General features: G+C 38.0%; 1 protein-coding gene across 1 annotated transcript in view; it reads left to right on the top strand.

Annotated features, from left to right (window-relative positions):
• DNAH9 (dynein axonemal heavy chain 9) overlaps positions 1–24,996 on the top strand; it is a 3,419,770-nt gene that overhangs the window by 2,212,459 nt on the left and 1,182,315 nt on the right. Inside the window, exon 38 of the mRNA XM_044069722.1 lies at positions 11,453–11,660. Within this exon, the coding sequence (XP_043925657.1) occupies positions 11,453–11,660 (208 nt within the window). The remainder of the gene's footprint in view (positions 1–11,452; positions 11,661–24,996) is intronic.

The raw sequence follows: 24,996 nt of genomic DNA, 5'->3' as shown, positions 1-24,996 counted from the left end.
CAGCACCTATTGCCCCTGTTCAAGAGGGACACAGGTGGAACCCCCAAGGTCCCTTTTTTAGGCTGATGAAGTTGGTTGCATGTATAGAGGATGCAGGTCTATGGAGCCAGAATAGCCAATAGCATAAGTATATCTTGTGGTTTATAAAATTGAAGCCGTTTTCTGTGTGATGACATAAGATATATGTAGGCCTGCCTGAAATGAGGTGTGATCTGTGAGAGTGACCCCATTCAAGCCTTAAAGAGGGACTGTTCCCAGATCTTCCCACAAGCTTTTGCCCAGCTACTGCTTCCAAGACTTTGGGATCCACCAGAAACTCGGAAATGGCCTTCATATGTTATCACCCCAATTTGTGCCCCCAAGGAGGGTCAAGCAGGAAAAGCCTCGTCATCCCCCCTCCAGCTCCATCAACCAACCCCCCAGTCTGCTATTGAACTTGGGTTATTCCTATATGCAACAAAACTGGCTTCCATTTCATAGATTTGAATATATAGTTTAGAATGTTTTATTCATGCTGTGAGTGCAGGTGAAAATTACATATGACGGGCTGGATTTCATAATACTGTATTGATGGTTGCAGTTTTTGCTCGGATGGGTTAGATGAATTTAGTTGATTTAGATACAGATATATATGTGGGTCTACTAATTTTCATAGGTAGGTGCTAGGCTATCTGCCCGAGGGCATCTATAAGCCTAGCCAGAGTGTGTCAGCTTTTGCCACCCCATTGATTAATTAACTGATCCTCTGTCAAGCAGAGCCAATGAAGTGATCCCAGGGGTGTATTTTCCGTTACCCTTCCACTCGTCAAGGTTTCTCTTGAAGAGTGTTAGTGAGGGGCTCTGCCTGATGTAATTTGGAATTTTGTTCTAAAGCATGGGGAGTCTCTGTGACAGGAATCTATCCCTCCATCATGTTCTATTTATTGTTGTGGTGAGGTTTAGCTCACTAGAGTGGCTTGCAGTGACTTGGATTTCTTTAGGTGGAGCATGTCCATCAATTCTGAGTTGGACATGGCTTTGTAAGTCAGGCAGAGATCACCTCTGAGTAAGCGATATGCCACTGAGTACAGCCGGAGTTTTTTCAGTCGGGCTGCATAGGACATATGTTTGAGACCAGTAATCCTCTTGGTGAGGTACTTTTGTGGTCTTTCCAGCTGTTGGAAGTGTCTTGTGAGGTACATCCCAAATGGGGATTGTATAATGGGTCTAATGAGTGATGAATAGAGGGACACTATAACCTCTTTATTTCTAGATGAGAACCTTTACTAATTAGATGGACCACATAGAAGGATTTCCTAACTACTGATATGATTGTCAAAGGAGAGATTGCTATCGACCTGGGTCCCCAGATCTCTTATTACCTCTTCTGTATTAAGGGGGCTGCCACCTATGTGGTAATTCATGGGTGTTTTGTTTTTCCCAAACTGGGATGACTATGCATTTTTTGGTATTTAGCTTGAGGCCATGACTTTGGCACCAGGTGTCTGTCTCAGTAAGGCCCTTTTGGAAGATGTCGATGTCAGCCGGAGAGTCAATTATGGCTCCCAGGTTTCAGTCACCGGTGAACTGGGTTAGCCATAGTCCTCCTGTGTTTGCCTGTACTTCTGAGAAGTATATGCCGAACAGTAGGAGTCCCAGGAACGAGCCTTGCGGGACACCACTTGTGACTGGTTTAGAGTCGGACCTGGAGCCCGTTATTCTTACCGTGTGAGTTCTGTCTGTAAGCCAGTTGGCAACCCATATCATGACGTAGGGGTTTATGTTCAGGCTGGTGAGTTTTTCTGTAATACCCGAATTGGGAATGGTGTCAAAAGCCTTGGCGAGGTCAAGGTAGGCTGTGTGAACCACCTTTCCCTCATCTATGGCCTTGGTGACGGTCTCGAAGAAGTCCACCAGGTTTAGTAGACATGATCTGCCCTTAACAAAGCCGAACTGGGTCGGGTCAAGTGTTTGGAGGTTCCCAATGTCTTTGTTAATGAGTTCTATGATGATGCGCTCCATAGCCTTGCAGACCAGGCTAGTCAGGCTTATGGGGTGATAGTTACCAGGGTCAGTTGTGGCCCCTCCTTTGTGGAGACGAATAACCGTTGCTGTGCGCCATTCTATGGGCACATAGCATGTGGAGAGGCTGAGGTTGAACAGCGTGTTTAGGTGGGGGGTTAGTTCGTTCTGTAGTTCATGCAAGACGCAGCCTGAGACACCATCTGGTCCCATTGAAGCTGAACTGACCCAGATATTGATGCTTACAATGTCAATCAAGACATTGCAAACATTGATGCAGTACTATGCATGCACCGAGCAACAGCCTTATTGAATGCAAAATTAAACAAAAAAATTAAGTAAACAACTTCTTTTGCAAGAGGGCAAACACCCCAACACCCCTTACTAATTTTAGATGCTTAACTCCAAGATCACACAATATCAGGGAAAGAGCATGTTCCCCTACCCAGAATATTGTCCTATCTTGCACACCTGTTGAACATCTTGTTTAGCTGACCAAATTTTGTCAACTTAACAGATGCTGATCAACTATAGAGCAGACAGTATTAAGTTCCATTAGAGATATAAAATCTGTAAATATAGGATCCAGATCAAAACATTGATGGTGTCAACACTGAAGTATTATGCTTTAAAAAATGAAATACCAGAGAGTGATCAAAGTCATTGAATAACAAACGTCAAAATTGGTGTTTTTGCAGAGGTGGGAATTCTGCACCCCTGCTGCACTCCCACAGCTGTAAATATTCCAACTCTGGGATTGCACAACAATGGGGTGATGACTATATGACTTACCTCACTGCCTCCCGATCTCACAAAACCACCCTTCAAGCCATCACCAAGAAATTAAGTGATTGATGCACAACGATATCCATTTCCCTTCACTTACCTACAAACCAGTAGTAAGATACTTACAACAGAATGTGTTCTGGTGTACTCTGTTGGAGCTACCTAAAACTGCATTAGAGAACCACACGTAATCTTATATTTACTGTTATTGAAGAAACACCCATTGAAACACATCACTTAATGTCCACCACAACAAAACCTGACCTCATATAAAATCCATCGCATTGAAACAAGAAACTACTAAACTCAGGAAATGCAACTGGCATGCCTGTATATAGCAAACTCAAGATAATAAACTTTTCTGTTGTCCCAGATGAATGTGTGATGTTGGACATTTAAAGCAAACAAAAATAAAACAACTGTTCACTATTTCAGTGCTGTCTCAGCTCTACCTTACATTTCAGATAGCTAGAGGACTTTAAAGACAGAAAGTGTTTACATGAGAGGAACTTCATTCCCACAACCTCTTACTTATGGATGCTAAGTATGTTGTTGAACAGCCATGCCACGGTATAGAGGAGTAAAACCCTAACTATAGCCCCTATGACCTGGATTTCATTAGCGACTCATGCATATGAGGTATAGTAAGGGAAGTATTGGTGGGCCTATGCTGGGGGCGGTGTGTGCACTTGAGCAGTCCTTGCATTAGATCTCTGGTGGAGGAGGGAATATGCAAAAAAGGACATTGTTCTGAAGTGGCAATATGCAGTAGACATGGCTAAGTTGAAGCAAAGATGAGGACAACACTCTGCAGATCCTCATCATGTTTGCCCATTTGGTGTGTGTAGGGCTCGCATGGGGAAACAGGAAGTTAGGTCATTAGTAAAAAAAAAAAAAAAAACAAATCTCAGTAGCTGTATGACACTGTACCAGGATGCTTTGATCTCCTTACTCAACCCCAAACATGGGTTAGAGTAAGTCTAGGGGAGGTATCGGAGATACCCTAGACACAGCTGATGTGGAGAGGCACCACGTGCAGCTGATTGCCAGCTGCAAGGGAGAAAAAAAAAAGAGGTGGTTGTACAGCCATGACTTAAGTAAAATATCCGTCTAAGGGATAAGATCTGCAATTGCAAAGTAGCATCAAAATGCACAATGTCTTGGAATGTCTGGTAATGTTACTCTGCAGGTTTAAATTTAAAATTTCAAGAGACAGAGATTCAAGCAGCTTGGTGATAAAGTTCCAAGTGATTCTATGTGACTCTGCCCAGAAGGAAACCTAAAAGGAAAGAAAGCAAGACAGTTGAGAAGCTGTGTGTGTCAACAGAGGAGAAACTCGAGATGGTGAGTCGTGAGCAGAGGTATGACTCGACTCTAAGCAAATGGAACTGTATGTGATTATGATGGTGAAGAGTCTCTTGACTGATGTAACAGAGACATTTTGAGGTGAAACTAAGAGAAGGTTAGTACAGTTGTGGCAGAATATATTGGTGAGGTGAAGGTGCAGCAGTTGGAGATGGAAGATGGAATAAACTCTTACACAGATGTCACTGAGGAGTTGGAGAAGGCACACACAGATCTGACTGAAATCAGAGGTTTGGCTATCATTATTTATTAGAGGAAATGGTTTAAAAAATAACACAGAACCTACACTTGGAGTTGTCTTAGGATAATTGTTTCTAACTTTATATACTTTGTTCTACAAATTGCTATTCCATATTTGGGATAGAAATGATTCTGTGATGTAAACTAAAAGTAGAGTACATTAAACAAGAGGATGTGAAATGTAAGATGTATTTTGTGGAAAATAAATGATTTTAGTAATCTCAAATGTAAATAGCTTAGGCAATCCCTATAAGAAAAAACAAAATATTCATGTGCTTTAGGAAATTCAGAACAACTAATAGCCCTGCAGGAATGTGTTTGGAAGAAAATGAAAATAATCCATTAATCGGAGGATATTGAGAATGGGGAGGGGTATTTTCCTTTGTGGGGACAAGGTAAATATATGTGATGATACTAATTTCAAGAAGAGATGTATTAGCAATGTTGATGGATGTCTTGTTAGAGTAAAGCATTAATAAAGTGTGCATGTATTGTATATAACCCACATGGGACTGTGTAAGTGGAACTTTGAAAGATTATGAAGGAAGCCATTGCAGTTTGCATGGGAGACTGGAACATGACTACTAATATGGTGAAGGTAAGAGGGGGTCACAGCATGATGCACTGCCTGTCATAAATGGGGAGGTATGTGACACTGTATATGAATACAATGTGGTGTACCTCAGTATGTGACATCACATTGTCTAGGGAGCAGTATGAGTGTTATTCAGTTAGGTACTAGGCAGGATCTCATAGAGATATAATGTATATTAGGGCTGAACAAGTATGTATAGTGATTGAAGATAAACTGTATTCTATAATTCTGTCAGCTTAGGCTTTGATAGTTATGTTGTTTGAAGGATGGTAACTTCCTTCTTGGAGAGCTTGAGAGGCAGAGGAAGTTCCCTAGTAGAGATATCCTAGGTGGGATAATTAACAAACTCTATTGACAAAACTGAATGAGTTTAAGATGAAGGCAAGGAAGGAAGATATGATCTTTACTGTTCAGATGGTTGATTATGAATTATAAAGAGAAGATGAAATAGTTAGAGGAGAGACCGAGGCAATTGTGAGTTGCATTGTATGATAGTAATGATACTGGTGGGGAGGAACTAGCAAGGGTAAAACAAGAAAAATGGATAAAAAAATAAACAATAGCAAGTTTCTTTAACAGTCCTCAAGGAACAGGAATTTTTATAATTGAATTACAAAAGGCACTGGGGGCTCAGTTGAGATACGAGTTCTTTTAACAAAACTTAGGGTGACTGTGGTTAATGAGATATGAAGAGGATAGCTTGATGTAGGTATTTTCATCGCAAGATCTGATTAATTTATTCATGGCTACAAAGTTGGAAAAACATCTGGGCAGTGATGGCTTTCTGGTTGGATTTTTAGGGTTTGCAGTTAGAGGACTTTAACAGCTCCCTTGGAATTATTTAATTTAGTTCTAAAGACTAAGGAGATGCCAGTCATGGAAGAAAGTAATGAGTGCATTGGTTGCTGAAGGACAGAAAGTTCAGAGTCTTCTGTTTGCAAATTATAGATGATGTACCTTTTCATTCCATCCAAATAAATATGTATGCTGATAACTCTTTATCTAATCTCTCCTTATTTAACCACTTACAGCAACCTATTTATAGTGGATATAATTTTCTCAATATTTCTTTGAAAATATTGTTGCAACTACTAATACAAATATATGTTTTTGCATTGCCACTCCATTCACAGAAGGTATATTTTACCTTCAGCAGATGTTTGCACTTATATTGTAGTGCTTTAGTAAATGTTGATATTCTATATTACCTTCTAGTCTATGTTCAGTTTGCAATCACTGTCATACCTCTCAAATGTATAGATTTTTGCAGAATGTCCAGATTCTTGCCTCATATTTTTAGTCCATTTTTCGTAAAACTGTGGTTATCTGGCAAATTACTGGCAAATCACTAAAGATTGAACTTAAAATCTAATGACAGACATTTGAATTTCAGACTTTATACTATTCAGAAAATCCATGCTAATGTAAAACCTTATCAACTTTCTAAATTTGAAAAGCCCAATATTTAAAAATTGTCCCTATTTTTTGGCCTTTGTCCCACTTTTATTTATGGCTTTGTCCAAATGTCTTGCTCTAAGAGGTTGAGAGGTATGATCACAATGTTTCAAATCATGTTGTAATCAGAAAGTGTCTGTTACAATTTTTTATAAGCTTTTCTCTTACGAAATATGTTTTTGGAGCTTTCTTCCCAGGCCTCCACTGAAAAAGGGTTTTGTATGACCCAGCATAACCCTATTAGTAGCAAAATGTAAATACAAGTTCTTAATAGAGCAATATCTATTTTAAATCATGACTGCAAGGTCTTTTTGGCAACATTAGTGAAGAAATTCGCTCTTCTGGTTCCTAACCTGCTACTTGGTGATCGGTGTGGATTTGTTGCACATAGACAAACTTCTGATATTATACTGTAGACTGAGTTCTTGTTGAGAAGGGCATAGCAAAAGTTGGATCCATTAATGAATCTTGATGTGGAGAAGGCCTTTGACATGGTTGGAGTGGTATTATTTAATACAGATGATAGTCACCATCATTTTTAATAAGAACTTAGTGAACATATTGAAGGCAGAATACAAATACAGGCTGACAGTCATTTCCCTTTAGAGTAGATAGAAAAATGATAAAAAGGTGTCATGCCATCCCTATTATTTGTTGTGTACTTGTAGCCATTGATTACTTTGATGAGGGTATCAAATTTAGAAGGATAGAGATTGCAGGTTGGGGAATTTAAATTCTTATTTGCACCATATTTTTGATTTATTCAGTAAGTTATTCTAGTTGTTCGATAAATTTAGTAAAATATTGGAATAAAAGATGAAGACTATGAAAACGCATGCAGTGACAATTAACAATATCCCACCAGTGAGTCTGCAAAATAAGCATGACTATTAAGGAAGTATTACTATATTTAAATATTTAGGGACATGGTGTGTAAATATTACAGTTGTCTTTAAAAGGGAGTAATAACTGCTGAAAATCAGATTTAATGGTGATATATAAAGGTGGAAGATGATAGTTTTGGTGTTAGACTTGGGAATGGAAATCATGCATTTGTGTTGTGTTAAATCTAGTGTTATATGCATTCCAGGCAGTCCCAGCAAATTTGCCAGAAAATTTTATAAAGTCAGTTAAGAATTTGATAAGGGACTGTATTTGGGATAGAGATAAGTCTAAAGTAGTTTGGGATTTGTTAACATTACCTATGGAATGTGGCGAGTTAAATATCCAATACAAGTGAAGGTTACGCATCTTCTTCTACTTCAGAAATAAGATGCAAAATAGTTATGAATAGTTACGGAAGCAATGAATTTAAATGTAGAGAATACTGATAGGTATACAATATGGAGGGATAAGTGAGAAGTGTGGGGGGGGTTACTTTATGAGTGAAACACACATTACAGTTTCTGAGAAACTTGTAAAATAAAGAAGGAATACAAAAGTGGATGATCTGTAGAGTGCAAATTGGAAACCGGTATGAATACCAGAGGAAGGGCATCTCAGGCATTGGAAAGAACAGAAAACTAAAGTGATGTAGTGGCAACACCTGAGATGTGAGAAAGAATGCACTGATTAGGCCTGGTACAGCAGAAGTATGGCTTCTGGAAGTTTGCAAACTGAATTTGACAACATAATTACTCCATACAAAGTGTGAGCTTAATGATTCGTTCCCTTGAGGCACCTCTACGAATACTGTTACTGTTGATAGATGCTAAGCAAGAAGACCCACACACAAATCGATTAGTGAGTATAGCGCGTAAACAACTAAGGGAGTTCAATCTTCAAGAGGGGGTATGCTGTGTCGGGAATGGAAGCATCTTTTGGGAAAGAGATGAAACAATGCCACTATATGCTGCTACAAAGTCAAATTGTTTCAGGATATTTACATAAAAGTGTGTTCACAAATATTTTTATGTTCCAAATAGATTGAGAGAAACCTTTAATGAGTATACTTTAGAGATTTCAAGTTGGAGTACTGAGAATGTGGTAACATACATTTTGGTCATTTTACAAAGCTGGTAAGTATCAAAAGTGAATTGAAAGGAATATTATGTGGTCTGTTGAAGCAGGAAGTGTAGGTAACCAAAACATTAGTACTATTGAGTTATGACAGTATGATTAAATGAAACAAAATGGATAGAGCAGGTGTATAGCTAGTTATAGTACCGATCATCTAAAGGTGAAATTGATCTAATAGCAGAAAAATAGTAAAGAGTAGGCAGCCACAACAACTGAATAAATGTTACAGTGACTAAATAAAGGTGTGCCTTACACACACAAACAAACACACACACACACACACACACACACACACACACACACACACACACACACACACACACACACACACATTTACTAGCTTCATGTTTGAAAAGTCATGCAGGAAAGGAAAAACTTCAAAAAAAGTCACTGTTGGCACCTTTATAGAAACAGCACTAGCAAACCAGCAAGCTGTTTTTCCCTTATGCCGCATGCTTATCTGTTCACTTTTTTATTTCTGGTGGTATGTGCATGTGTTTTGTGATGTCTTTAACTAATTCCTATATAAGTGTATATACAGATGTATGCAAACACATACATACACACACACACACACATAGTAGGACAGTGAATGCAATTAGCATTTCACTGCAAGAGGTTCTGTGGTTCATTTCTCACCTCCGGTGGTTTGTGTGTGGAGTCACCATGTTCTCCCTGTGGTCACGTGGACTTTCTCCCAAGTACCGCTGTTTCTTCGTACAACACAAAGACTTTTAAGAGGAAGACTGGTGACTGTGCATCATTCATAAGTGCGTGTCTCTCTGTTTTCCTGTGTCTGTGAGATGCAGAAGAAAGGCCTGTCAATCTGCTTCCATTCCCTACTTAATCTAGTTAACTCTGTTGATGACAGTGGCGGCTGTTCACAGGGTAGATGGGGTAGCCAGGAGTTAAATTTGGCTTGACAGCAATGGAGTGGAGATGTGTGTGTGTGTGTGTGTGTGTGTGTATGTGTGTATATATATATATATATATATATATATATATATATTATGCTTATATATAGACACACACACACAGACACACGTGTATATATATATATATATATATATATATATATAAATGTGTGTATCTGTGTGTGTGTATGTGTATATATATATATATATATATACACACACACACACACACATATATATATATATATATATATATATATATATATATATATATATATATATATAAAATTTATACAGGTTTACTATTATTTAGTCGACTCACAGGTGGTTAAGTCTTCATGTGGTTGACACACAATTTTGTAAAAGTCCGAATGACGAATTCTAGTGTACCCAACACCAGCACCAAGCCACGAAACACTGTACCACTTTGGACCCAGGAACAAGCGTTACCATTGGTTCAGAAGGAGGGGGGCAAAGTTGGACAGTCTGTAATGCTGGTGTTTGGCATTCCAGTGTTCGAAATGAGGGACTTGAGCAGGTGTGTGTGTGTGTGTGTGTGTGTGTGTGTGTGTGTGTGTGTGTGTGTGTGTGTGCGTATATATATATATATATATATATATATATATATATATATATATATATATATTTAGGACACAGTCCACAATACCCAGCCAGTTCTTGAATCCAAAAAGTAAATTGTAATCCACACAGTAGAAACGTAAGGATCCAAGGACAGCAGATACTTCAAGTAAGACTTTCCTTTAATATAGGACAACTAAGAACAAAGACATAAGCTATTTCATAGCGGTGCTACTTCATCAGATGTATAACATAAACTATGACCATCAACAGGATCAAGTTATCTGATCAATTTGGTGTTAGGGCTGGGGATGTTGGATGACTGTTGCAGGTGATTCAGAAGCTATTGCTTGAGTTTGTGGCACAAACCAAGCATAATCTTCATCAGATAACTTGATCCTGTTGATGGTCATAGTTTATGTTATACATCTGATGAAGTAGCACCGCTACGAAAGAGCTTATGTCTTTGTTCTTAGTTGTCCTATATTAAAGGAAAGTCTTACTTGAAGTATCTGCTGTCCTTGGATCCTTACGTTTCTACTCTACATATGTATATATATATATATATATATATATATATAATGTATGCACACACACACACACACACACACACACACACAAACAACTGTCTCTTCACAGAACAGATACCAATGGCTTTGGTGGTGCTTGGTAAACAACAATAAAATGTCAAAAAAAAATCAGCACTCAGAAGTTGTAAAAATTATTTTTTAATGCTCTGTAAGTATATTACCCCAATAAACCAGTTTCACTTCTGCATCCATAGGAGCTGATGGCATACTTAGGAAGCAGAAGCAAAACTGTTTTATTGGTGTAGCCTAGTTGCAGAGTATTAAAAAGTTTTTTTTAACCACTTCTGAGTGCTGTTTTTCTTTTTGAAGTTTGATATATGTGTGTGTGTGTATGTGTGTGTATACACACACACACACACACACACACACACATACACACACACATTCATTCATTCATACATACACACACTCAAACACACGTGCACACTTTGTAGTGAACAGTCCAGGTTTATTTCTTTAAGTAATGTGGCAAGTGATCATGTAGTCCACAGAATTCTCAAAAGTTATCTCCAACACCACAGTCAAGTATATGATTTATTCTGTCACATCTTGTCATCTTACAGAATTGTAAACATTTTAATCCTAATAAAGAATCATCTTTTAGAAAAACAAAATTTTAATCATGTATAACATTATGCTGATATCGTAACGTGAAGTGTGATTTTTTTTTTTTTAAACATGCCCTTGGTATGACTAGGTTATGTTAGCATCATCATGGTTTTAAAACTCTAATAATTCTGTGTATGACTGTTGGTAGAAGTGTAAAAATTTGTTGCAAGAATAAGGAGGTAAGTACAAACATGGTGTTTCTCTGCACACTGTCACTGAATGTTGGTCTCTCTTTTCATAACTGTATTCTTCTTGAGTGTTACAATTGTGTAATGACAATGAAAGTTTGGTTATTCTAGGCATGCTTAGTACACACTACTGAAACTATCCGTTTGCGGTACTTCATGGACAGACTGCTGGAGAACCGAAGGCCTGTGATGCTGGTTGGGAATGCAGGCACTGGAAAGTCTGTGCTGGTAGGAGAAAAGTTGGGTTCACTGGACTCCGATGAGTATATGGTTAAAAATGTGCCATTTAACTACTATACAACTTCAGCTATGCTGCAAGGTAAGTTACACAGACAGCTCAAGTCAATTTCACTTTGACAGTGCTGCAAGAATGAAAAGGCTGTTAATTTCCCTTAACTTTGTCATTTTTTTACACTTAAATGCATATAGCATCATGATAAATGCATGCCACCTCATAATTCATGAAATACAACATGCAGGTGGAATATCTAGAAAGGGATTGTGTATGTATGTATGTTGCTCTCATGTACATATGTAAATAGCTTCAGAACTGTAACACTTAAAAGCTAACTCCACATCTGTGAAGAGAGATCAGTAAATCTGTAACGCACACAAAAACAATCTACACTAAGTTGTGTTTTCAATCATAGAATACATTTTCTTTTCCCTATTCTTAAATCACTTTAGTTACATTTATACCTTTATGTTTACCTTTTTTAACAACAAACTCTGTTAACAGTTGAAACCAAGGGGGTTTAGTATTCGCACCGTCTAATAATACGGTTTACATGGACCCATTTTAATTAACTACTGGTATGTGTATCAAACTTATAACTAACCTTCTTTACATTATGAGCTAGGGAGGGCTCTGCTCTTTGGTTATGTAAAAGGTTCCTTCATCCGATTTATATTAAGATGCACTAAAGTACTTATCAATACCACCTCCTTGCATGTAAAGCACATCACCTGAGAGCGCAACCCAGCATTCTTTTAACTGGTGCCACATAGCATTTGTTTAATGACAAAAGGACACAAAAATTCCACCTAGTCTGTCTCAGAACTGCATTTAATACTCAACCTCTTCTACATTCCTACCTTCCCTGTCACCATTTCTCTACCTGTGCCATGCTTTCTTGTATACCTCTGTGGATTGTCTCTCCAGCACCCATTCTCTTACTGCACTCCTTGAGCTCACTACCCTTTCTGTGAAAAAAAAATGCATTTAGAGAACTGTGGACTTGATAATTCTTAATCTACTATCGCCTTTTTTCCCTATCTAAACTGTCTTCCTTGCTCAGAATGACCCCTTCATATTTCCCTTACATAATATTCTTCACCAGTATCATGCCTCCCTCTTCTCTTCAAGTGTCTAACAAAAAATGTGTAGGTCCTCTAGCCTCTGGCCATACCCCTTCCCTCTATTTCAGATATCTTTTTGGTTGTTTGACTCCTTCCTATAGCCTGATATTCCTTTCTTTGTAGGGCCTCCAGAGCTGTACACAGTGGTACTTGTGTGGTATAACTTGAAAGCTTTATGTGTCTGTTCCCACATTTTGCTGGCTGCTGCCACTCCCCCTCCCCTCCTTATTCCTTATGGTTTAGTCCAAGCCTGATCAACTCCCACAGCTTCTTTTCCTTCCTTGTTGCCATCTTTGCCACTCTCTCCAGCAGATACTTCATACCACTGTTGGTGTGGCTAAGTGCAGCACTTGACATTCATCTTTTCTGAAAATCAGCCGACACTTTTCTTTCTACCTAGTCAACCTTCAAAATCCTACTTAAATTCTTCCTACATGCTGTACTATTGTACCAACTTTTGCGGGGTTCCTGTCAAACTTTCGAATGGACAGATTGTCAAAACACATTTGGTTGAACCCATATGATCGACAATTCAGTCCATGGAACTGTTCTGGCTGAGATCTCATTACAGTAGGGATCAGGAAATTTGCCATTTTCCCCACTGTAATGTAATCTCAGAGTTGGCATATATAATTAGCAGGGGGTATGGAGGGTGCAGGGAGAGCTTGTCCTCTTGCAAAAGCATTTTTTGTGTTATATGCGGGTGTTTAAATTTTAATTTTTTTCTGACGGACTGAATTGTTAATCATATGGGTCTGACCATAGTAATTTATTTATTTAGCATTTGTTTACTAGGAAAGTCCAACTGAGACAGAGCACATTTTCAGTGGAGGGCCAGGTAGAAATGCTCCCAGAGGCCACTTGCCTAATTTCTGATGTAGCCCCTGTGACACCTGTGCACTGGCCCAGTAATCAAGGGAGCCTCAGTCCTCATCACTAGCACCAGTGAGGGACATGCACATTGGGAAGGATAACAAGTACACACTCAGTAAAGTACAATTTCCCTTAAGAGCATATAGAGATCACAGTCAGTCCGGGGCTGGTTTCTCCCTTTCTTTCCAGATCCCAAATAAAAGTCCCCACTGGCACAGCTATAGGGTACAGGTCTGAGCTGAGTGGTCAAACTAAAACCTCCAGCACCCTCTCTGTCCAATCAGTATTTTGTGTCCCTGCTCAAGTAGCTGACACACACACACACTTTGATATAACAGTTATATACAAACACACAGACACTCCTGGGGAAGACTGGCACAGGTTCTTCAGCTATGCCCTTTTCTCTGCCCAGGCTATAAGGTAGAAATCACTGTCATCAACCACTAGTATCAGCTACTAATAAGGCCCTTACCAAAGGGTGTCCAGTTTTACTGTGCAGTATTATTATTGTTTATTTTTATTATTTATTTTACATTTTATTTATTATCCAATTAAGTATGACGAACAGCAAGGCTTATTGGAGTGGCTTGGACAGTATCACTATATACATACAATGTGCTCTAGAGCTTAAATTATCTCTACACAAACAGTCACAGTTGAAAGGTTTAAAAATATTTAATAATAAATAATAAAAACACAAGACAAATCTCCTCAATTCAAGATAGTGCTAATCAAGAGTTCAGATATCACAGGAAAATGCTTAAAATAATACTGTAGAATAGTCTGACATAAATATAGAAAACAGACAAACTGAACTTATTATTTTCTGTCTATGTCTAAGAGAAATAATGTTCTAAATAACTTGCATACATACAGAGCAAAGGCAGAGTGCTGGTGATGTTGTCAGTTCTGAAGACAAATGCAAAATGCTCTGATTCTCTCTCTGAGAAAGGTCTTAAATTGATAATACATCACTGCTGACACATTTTAGATTACATAATTCTTGACACTTCTGATTTAGCTTCACAGGTTAACAGAAACTCAGAATTTACATTTCTTTTTGTAATGTGCAACTGCAGGAAGCCACAGCAATAAAAGACATTATATATGTAAAACCTAGCAATTAACTCTGGTCTCAAAACAATAGAAATAATTTGCTGGTCCGGGAATCTCTGCTCTGAGTTTTGAGATCAGTCATATAATGCTTGACTTATCAGTTTTCTTCCAGCAGAGTGCACTGTGGTTACATTTTTGAAGCTCAGTACAACATATAGTTTAATCATAACATATAGTTCTGTTTTACATTTGTAAAACCAGCCTGTGGATTATATTAATATTTACAAATCAGAATTATTTACAAGATTCTATCTGGCTGGGCTGGCAGCCTGTCAGTTTTTCACAGCCTCTCTCATCACAACCCTCTGTGTCCCATCATTACACTTTAAAACAATCCATTTCTTCATTGTTTGCCCTATCAATGACCCTTCTAGACTTTCTATCAACTGCTTCTGTCCTGCCAAGTCAAAAGCTTTCCCAAAGTCCATATAAATTATTTCTGCTAGTAATTCTATCAAGTTCACTTACAGCTTGCCCATAAGATGGTCATATTTGATTGACAGTGAATTTTAGTCTTGAATTTGTGTTGTTCTAGAGATGATAGTTCACTAGTTACCCCTCAGGATTTTGTCCATGGCTCCCTGACATTGACACTAAGCCAACATTGCTGTAGTCCTGTGGAGTTTTTTCCTATATCTCCCACATACAGGGGTGCTACACTTTCTGCCTTTTGGACCTCCAGTACCTGTACCCTGGCCAGTGATCTGCTGAAGATCTTATTAGTGGGTCTGTCAATACAGTGACTGGATTTCTAAAGACTCTTGGAGTTAGCCAGTCTGGTCCTGTGATTTATCTTCCTTGAGGGCAGCCAATTATTTTTCCACCTCCACCCTGTCTATCCCATTTCCTGTTCACTGCTTTCTCCACTGTACCCTGCCTGCCTCCCCACATAGCACCCTCCCCTTGCTTTTCAGTAGTAGAATCACTTTGGCACAACTGCTTCTTCCTAATCACCCTGACCAGCTAGACCTCTCCCACCATTCTTTCTATTGTGTACTAAGAGAAGTCCATGTTTCCCTTTGTGATTCCTTCTGCCAATTAATTATCTTGCAACCTTTGCATTTGTTGCCCCATTAAAGGTGTTTTTGCTGGACTCCTTGTACTGTTTTTCCTTACTAGTCAACCCCATTTTTTGACCTCTTATTGAACCCATTTTCCGTACTGATTGTTGGCTTCATTCACTTGTAACTATGCAGGTCTCTTTTTTGCATTTTTTTTCTTCTTCTTCATGAAATCCTTGTCCATAGCCCAGAGTAATTCCTTCATGGCCTCATTCTCACAGACTGTTTAATCACTCTGTCAGTCTTCTACCAAACTTCTAACTCAAGTACTGATCCCCTTTTTCATGTCAACATAATCTACCCTCCTAAAGTCATCTTTGTGTTTGTATTTTTGCCCTTTCTGTCACACCAAACTACACAGTGACAAGACCACTGTTTGCTAATGCTGTTTTTACCTGGGAATCTCTGGATTCATGATACCCTCTGCATTTGTTAGTGTGACATGTAGAATTTTTTGCTTTGTGATACATTTCTCACCAGTTGACCAAAGCCCTCATGGTCAAAGACTGCAGCCAGTTCCCATTCCTTCTCATTTGAGCGGCTGAAATCTCCCATTTCACTTCAGACAAATTCTTACTCATCTAGAAAGGGTACATTTTAATGTTTTAATGCTTATATTGCATACATTTGTGTATTAGTGTCTCTGATGTTACCAGTATTAATGCTGAACATGGTGCTTACTTATGTAAGACTGAATGCCTGTTGCCTTGACGAATGGTCTTCAGGTGTGAGCTTAAGGATATGTAAAGAAGGCTGCAAATCCCAAATCAGATGTAACAGAGGAAGTCCCTGAGGAATCTGGAGGAGTTGGTAAACACAGAGTTGGATACCAGAATGTCTGCTATAGATGGGATTATGTCAGAGGGATGGTCCTGGCTAACACCTTCATATCTGGTCAGAGAACAGAGACACTAAGTAAGTTTTGTCATGTTGATTCTCAGTAGCAAAGGTTGTGCAACTTTCAAGTCTTTAAGACTTCAGCAGTTGATTTCAGAAGAACAAAACATTAATGTGTTATAAAACAACACAGGTGTTTTTGTTATTGCAAGAATGTACATACACACACACACATGTGCACACTCATACATATTAAGATAAAGAGAAAGGCAGACAATCAAAAATATAGAGAGATGAAAAAGGAGTGAGGCATCCACAGAATTTTTTTTAGATTGACAGATATTTAACAATGTTTGGAAATTAGTGTTTTGCTGATATACAAAAAGAAAGTGGGTTTGAGAGGAGAGATGTGCAAAAATTGTTTGTTAAATTAATATTTCATTGTAGATAGAAGGTAATGCCTCATTCATTTATAATTTAACTGGATGGCTACAGGTTTACAGTTGTTCATATAATTTGAGTCTTTTATTGCATGATTTTCCAATTTTCCCTTCTACTTTGGCATAAATGAAAGGATTCTTTTACTTCTCTTCATTTTAATTATGAACCACTTACTTGTTCTGCACATAATGCAGTGCTGTGGTAACTGTGTTTGTGTACATTTACAGAAAAATGCCATTTTAAGCTAGGGGAGATGTATATAAGCCAATTATATTAATACATTCTCAGGTAACACAACAGAACTGCTCAATAAAAGATTGCGAGACAAAAGGGAAAGGTTCCAGTTACCAGCGTTTCAAAGCTTTAGATAATCCTATCTGATACCTTGACTAGAAAAAGTAAGCTACCACTCGAAGATTGCTCGCACTTCTGTAAGTTTACAAAACTTTTAGTAACGTTCATGTCAAAACTAGTTGAATAGTCAAGTTAATTAGTCATTTGGGCTGCAAGGCCCTAATATGTGAGGAAACCTTCCAGAAATACAAGGCAGACAGTGATAGTAAATGGGAAGTATTCAGGAGAAGGTGAGACTGCAGGTCAAGTTAAATAAGATTATCTTTTATTGCTCTCTTTGTTTAATTCAGTAAGTTAATACTGTCCAGAAAATGGGAGGGCGGGAGTTGTTGTACATGCCTCACAAACTGCTGTAAGGCAGAATGAAATATATTTTGGAAACCACATTTGCTGAAGTTCTTAAGTCTGATATAAAATAGGATAACAATAATCCACAACTAGGTATAGGTAACACAGGATTTCCCTAAGGTTGGCATAGTTTGATCACATGAGCGGAGCCCAAGTGATTAGATAAAGCTAACCATGGGTAAAAGCCATATTACCCATGTGCACGAGTGGACTATTGCCATTATACAATGACATTATTTTTAAAAGAAATGCTTACATGTTTTGAATAATATCATTGCATGATAGCACTTAGTTTTCCTCCACAGTAACTTCCTTGCAGGGGCATTTTAAGCACTTTCTGCTCATACTTTCAGCATTTGTGTGCTGATCCTGACATATAGTATATGTTTCTGATGTATATCTTTTTTAATCTGTGAGTCCAGAAGTGAGCAGTCATGGAAATGTATACTTCAACATGCTTGACTTTCCAGTCCCTGAATTTGTAAGTTTATTATTATTTTTTTAACTTGATCTTTGAGTTACAACAGAAAAAACCCCCACAAAAACAAAAAAATAGCAACTGCAATTGTTTTTTATTGGTAGCGATCCACTGCAATAATACGTTCAGCATGGCTACCAAACTCTTTTCCGTGATTAAATCTGTATCTAGAAATGGGGACACTGATTAAATATTGTTTTTTTTGTTCTATACTTTATTTTTCATCATAAAATATTTGCATACTATGCCACATTTACTGGAATATTTAAACTCAGAATTGTATGCAGTGTTCTGCTGTTCCCAGTGTATTTCCAAAATGAACTTCTCCCATGACTTGAAGGAGCGTCGATCCTTTCCCAGGTATGGGCATACAGTTCACTTCACAAGCACATGGGAATTGTATTTTCTAGCTGGTTCTCGTTATTTTCAAACAACTATAAATTTCTTTCTATTGTGAATTCTCCAATACATAATTTAGCCTGTTTTGAGAATGTGGAAATCCAGAGCCTATCACGTTTAGCAGTGAGCGTAAGGAGGAGAGCCACTCTGGAAAAAGGAAGCTGTAGTCCATTGCAGGAAGTACATGCATGCAAGAGTGCACGCACACGCACACACACACACACACACACACACACACACACACACACACACACACAATTTAGAGTTTCGACAATTGACCTGTTTGTATAGCTTTAAAATATAGGAAAAACTGAAAGTACCCCGCAAAAGTTTACATGGACATAGATGGGGTATGCAACACCTCTGCCCAGGACCTGAACTGAAGGACCAAGATGTGAGAGTCAGCAATGTGAACTGCTGCAGCATTGTGCCAGAAGATTTCTGGACAGTTGAACAGTTTGCATGCATCTTCCAGCCTGGTAGTTAATTCAGTCCTTTATTAAAACATTTATACACAGAGGACGCATAGATGTGCTGTCAGGCAAGTGGCAACAGCCACAGTACTTTAATTTCATGCTGATTGCAGTAGATGTAATTGGAAGTTGCATAATATGGCCTTTTACAAATGGTTATACTACACAAGTTCTGAAATAGAGAAATCATCTGTGACTGGCAGGGGCATAGTTTACATAGACCAAACCCACATATGGCTATATTTGCATGCGGTTCAGAAATTCTGTTTCTGCTTAGTTGTGAGTTGCTGCTTAGCAGAGCAGCACTGTTCTCTGAACCACTTTCCTCTTTAATTTTATGCAAAGCTGTTGTACATAGGAGTTATAAAAACATTTTTGGTGAAAGGTACATTAAAATGTTACACCATTTTGATGAAAAGGCCAGCATGTTGCAGACATGACTGTTTGTGGGACTACAGTGCTCATGAAACATTTTCTTCTTTGCATCCAGCTGCAAGTACCTGCTTAAAGAATTTGAAGTTTTTGACATGCACTAAAAAGATTAAATCCTGTAATATTTTTCTTTTTGAAATGCAAAATCCTGGCTTTGTGCATGTGCTGAAACAGCACCTTTTTCATTAAGAAGTTAAGAATTGAAATACTTTGTAGTTTGGCATACAAATTTGATTTGCATTAATGCGTACTGTAAAGCATGGCTTTTCTTCACTGTATTTATTAAATTGCCTAGCCAGTGCAGTGATGGAGAGACATGAGGCCCTGACTATACCTCAGTTACTTGGGCTTGATTATTGGCTTGGGAGTCTGGGTTGGTGGTGACAGGGGAGGACAAGCTTGCTGTCTTGTTATGGTATGAGGGAAGGTTGTGTGTATAGGTCTCATAACAGTTCAGATTTGTTTCCCTGGCCTCCATCAGGGAAATCTAAGTGCTTTTTGAAGGTGGGTGGAGTGGCTTGCCAATGTTAGCCCTTTATGGAAGTGTGAGGTATGGTTTGGCCTGGTCCACCCATTGCATGTCCTATCCATGGGGTGTTATTGGGGTATAAGTGGAGGTGAGACAGTTAGGTAAAACACCCTTCTGACAGCAGTATGACAGGGACCTAGGGAACATTAATCTCCTTAATGGCCCCAAATCTTAGTGGAGAAAAAGGTTTGGGGGAGACCAGGAAGATGGGTAGACCCAGTGAATGAGGAAAGTCACCTGGTATGCTGATGGTCAGCTGCAGGAGGAAATAAAAGACTTGCAAACAAAGTCTGACACAGGAGGTAAATAACAATTGGAAAGCAATATAGGCTGCTAAATTGCATAGAAGCTATTAAACAACTTAAATTGAATATGTCAAAGTGCATTTTTAATGTCAGACAGGTTAACTCTACCCTCTACAATGGTTGAGCAATGTGAACATGTGCTTATAATATTTTATAACTTCTTGCTCTTATTTTATGTGGACAGATTAAGGAAGAAGGCTTAATGCAATTTTATTTGGAACATTTTTGAGAAACATTTTGCCAGGTGGATGGGCCTTTAGATAGCCAAGTGTCATACCAGTTAATCAATAAAAGGAACAACTTGATCCAAGCGTTAGCAGGTGCTGGTACTTCAAAAATATAAAATCCAACAAAAACGATATAAGGCAGATGTATTAAGAAACGCTGTTTATTCCAAGAGATAAGCGCTTTCGCATTGCTGCTTCATCAGATCTCCAACAGCGTTTCTTAATACATCTGCCTTATATCGTTTTTGTTGGATTTTATATTTTTGAAGTACCAGCACCTGCTAACGCTTGGATCAAGTTGTTCCTTTTATTGATTATTTCCTCACTTACAGATCCGAGCGCTAACCTACAACAAGACAGGTTTTTTACTCAGCGTGCTCATACCAGTTAATGTTTTCTTAACAAAATGTGTGACAGAAAGTGGGACAAGTATACAGAATGTGTGACAAATAACCAAACTTACAAATAAAAACACAAAATGCAGTTGAGTCAGCTATAGTAAGGTTTTTGCTGTTTTTGTAGTTTAGACAATCCCTAATAATCATGAAGTTATTATATATAGCAGTATATAAAATTACCTTTATCCCTTTCATATGAAAGAATTTTAGAACTAAAACTTGTGATGTACATTATAAGGTGTGACAACTGGGAGATTAATGTAGAGACTGCTACCCTATTTTCAGTCATATCATAAATAATTTCAACCTGCTGTGTTTCACTGGACATTAAGTGATTGTACCATCCCCATGACACACCACTGCTCCTGTTGAAATGACTTTTATCAAGGGCTTTGCATTCAGTTTTGCTCAAATTCTTGAGCTCACATCAAATTTATCCTTTCTCATATAAAATTGGCTGCCATCATTAGTTTTTCACTTAGGTTTAGATTCCTTTCTGGAATGTTCATTTACCTCATTTTTTTTATTAAGATGCATGTGCTATCCTTCACTGTGACTATTTTTTCCTGTAAAAAAGACTGATAAGAACAGAAACCTTCTGTGACAACAGTGCCTACAGCTTATTTCATGGAATCTATTCCTCTTCTGGATCCAGGTTTTCTTTACTTTTTTCTGAATCATTTTATTCATGTTTTTCTTCATTTACAAAACTATTTTTCTTCATTTTATGTGTTTTTGATCTGGCATACCCACTGGACAAATTGTACTTTTCAGGGGCAACCCAAGAGCATGGTCTGGTTAAGTGACTTGCTCGTATACGCAAATGAAGGTGGAAGGAATCAAACCGTGTGCCTTGGGCGCAGGAAGCACCTCATCAGCTGACCTCTTGAATGTGCTTGTCTGCATTAGTCACTGAATCACTGTAGTGGGTGGGGGAGTGGTATATATTGTAAATGTTTTCTTAACTTTATGCCTGTGTATCGACCTGAGAAATTGTTGTTACTTTGCTGCTGTCTTGCTCATCTCGTATTTGTATTCTGATGTTTAAAATGACATGCAGGGGAACTCACTCCTTGCTTTCTGAGGTCACTCAGTTCTTGAAATGAAAAAAGCAAAATAGCTGTCCAGAGTATTTTTTTAAATGTGTATAAGCTAGTGAAGAGAATGCATGGTCGACTGCTTCTACTTTATGGAGAGAGATTGAAACATATTCTTATCTATTAATCATCTAAGGCAATTCCTTCTAGTTTACAATTTTCTCATTGACCACACAATCCCATTACTTTGCTGATAATGACTCTTGCTAGCGGTGATCTGTATTGCTGTATTATGTTTAGACAAGAGGAGCTTACACTGGATTCTTATTTGATACCTTACAGAGAGAGAGAGAGAGTACATCCGCGGTGGTACAGCGGTAGCGTTGTTGCCTCACAGCAAGAGGTTCTCCCGTTTGATTCTCGGCTGAAGTGCGGGGAGTGCCTTCTGTGTGGAGTCTGCATGTTCTCCCCGTGGTTGGATGGGCGTTCGAAAGACATGCGTAAATGGGCGTGCCTTCATTGAAGGCTGGACCTCGAGTTGGCACCTCGGCATTCGTGAAAATCTACTGCCAATCATTAGCGGACCGGAGTTCCGCTGTGGTGACCACTAACCGGGAAAAGCCAAAAGACAAACAACAACAAGAGAGAGAGAGAGAGATAGAGAGAGAGAGAGAGTACAATTTTCAGTACTTTGGAAGAAACTAAGCCTGGTTGTGATTTTAACATACACCACTAACAAGACATCATGTTGCTTGATACTATTTAATTCTGCTAATATAATTATGTAGGTGTTGGCATTAAACACTGATTGCATAGATGCCAGCTGAATTAAGTGCATATAACATTGACAAGCACAACTATGTATTAGTAATGTAGAGTGTTGTTCTTTCTTGTTAGTAAGCTCATTTATAGTCTGACCTAATAGATATTTCATAGTGTATGGTTTATAGTGTCTTACTGTAGTCTGGCTGTGAGATTGTTGTAATATGTGTCCTTGATCAACATTAAAAGTATATCTTTATGTTATGTGCATCACATCATCTAAGGAAGCAGATTCCTAAATTATGAAAACTTTCTATAGAAAGAAACTGAAGGTTAAAAATACAATGTGTTAGTGTCAGGGGCTCAACAGGTCAACCACTTCATTTTGAGGCTGGAAGATAAAACATCTGCTAATTCTGTTCTTATCCCAGATTCTTATTGGCAAAACTGACAAGCTTTACTCCTGAGAGTGCCAGCCTTTGGATGAGATGCTAAATGATTCCTAGGTACTTATTGAAATGAGAAGGTCTACATTATTAAAAATGTAATATTTATGCAACATTATTTTACATTCTCATTCATTTTTATCCCCACATCCCAAAATTGATTTTGCTCCAGTCATATTCAGATCCCATTTTTAATAGTATATTACCACTATGCATCATGTATTCCATATGACAAAATAATTTTGTCCATTTCCAGAACCTTTTCCACTATTCACTCCTTCATATTCTTCATACAAGATCCTCACTAACTTAGTTTCTTCTTTCTCTTCACTATTCTGCAATCTTTTTGTAAAATACCTTACTTTTTAATTAACAAAAACTGTTTAGATGATTCCTCTTTTCCTAAAACATGACTCCTTCCTACTGCTTTTGATATATTATTACTTATTTAACATTTTTTTTCAGCAAGACTATGCGGAAGAAAAAGTCCGTCTATTCCTGAATGAATTACAACCCTGCTTTTCAAGTCCTTATCGATTCCCGTGTCTCCTCTTTTAGCCTTAGCCACAAGTGGAGAGCTAGTAATACTTTTCTATCATTTGCTCATGCCAGCATGCCCTTGTGTTACAGAGTTCCCTTATCTGTTTTCTTTAGTAAACTTTTTTTTTTTTTTTAAATATCTGTATATCCTACTAGTAACCCCCACCCCCACCAGCGATCTCTCTAAATCTAATACTTTCTAGTTTGGAATAATTGCTTTACTAAGTCTTCTCCTTCCCCAATGCACTTGCCAATATTTCTCTGACTCTATTTCTCTAAGGATTCCTATTCTACAAAATTGTTATCTGCATAGATACTTTCCACAGCACCTGGTAGTCTGACTGTTCCTTGCTGTGTAGTCATAAAACGTTGCTCTGCCCGCTCTGTTTCACCCTCACTACTTTCGGCCTTCACTCCATTCCCCTCCAGCCCCCAAATCATTCGAATTTATTCTAAACCCAACCACTACCACTTATCTACCAGTCACCACCTATACAATTCCAGTTCTGCAATAGCTCACATTGTTACACAAACCTTAACAACACCCATCCATTACCACACACACATTCACCTTTAACCAATCCTTACCCTTTTTACCATTAAAAATGCTATCAATATATTGTATATTACTAGCTCTGCTAACAACTGCTGCTCACTTAAACTATCATTCACAAGTAGTCTCCCCTCATACTTTTCACAAAACTTCATCTAACATTTCTCCACACATGACTACTCCATCTTAATATCTCCATCCATCTTAAATATAACATAACTCTATCACACCTCATACAGTCTACACCATATTAAACCAAACCCCAAAAAATACACTTTTTAAGTTTCATAAGCATATATCAACATTCATCCAGACACTTTATTTTTTTGTTTATTTGCAGTTTGTTTTCCAGGATAGTCCATTGGGCTACAAGGAGCCTGTTTTCAAAGGAGTCCTTGGGAGAAAAGCTCCAGAGAAATATAAACACATAATACAGAAAGAGCACAAATCCATAATATACATTTCAATTAAATGTTAAATACATATTTTGTATAGTAAAAACCCATATTTCACAATTCAAGTAGATGTTACATAATACAAAAATAAAATATTTTCATTAGGAAAATTACATCGGGTTAATTCAGTAAGTAGTATGTTTTTTTTGAATTACAATGAGGTAAGGATCTAAACTTTTAGGAGGTAGTGACAGACAACAAAGTTTGGAAAGTTAGGAAGAAAGTGTGATAG

This window comes from Protopterus annectens, chromosome 4.part0, assembly GCF_019279795.1.
Source record: "Protopterus annectens isolate FY-2018-M chromosome 4.part0, PAN1.0, whole genome shotgun sequence".
Classification (NCBI taxonomy): Eukaryota; Metazoa; Chordata; order Ceratodontiformes; family Protopteridae; genus Protopterus; species Protopterus annectens.
The sequence above is the reverse complement of the archived record's forward strand: the minus strand, read 5'-3'. Positions and strand labels throughout refer to the sequence as shown.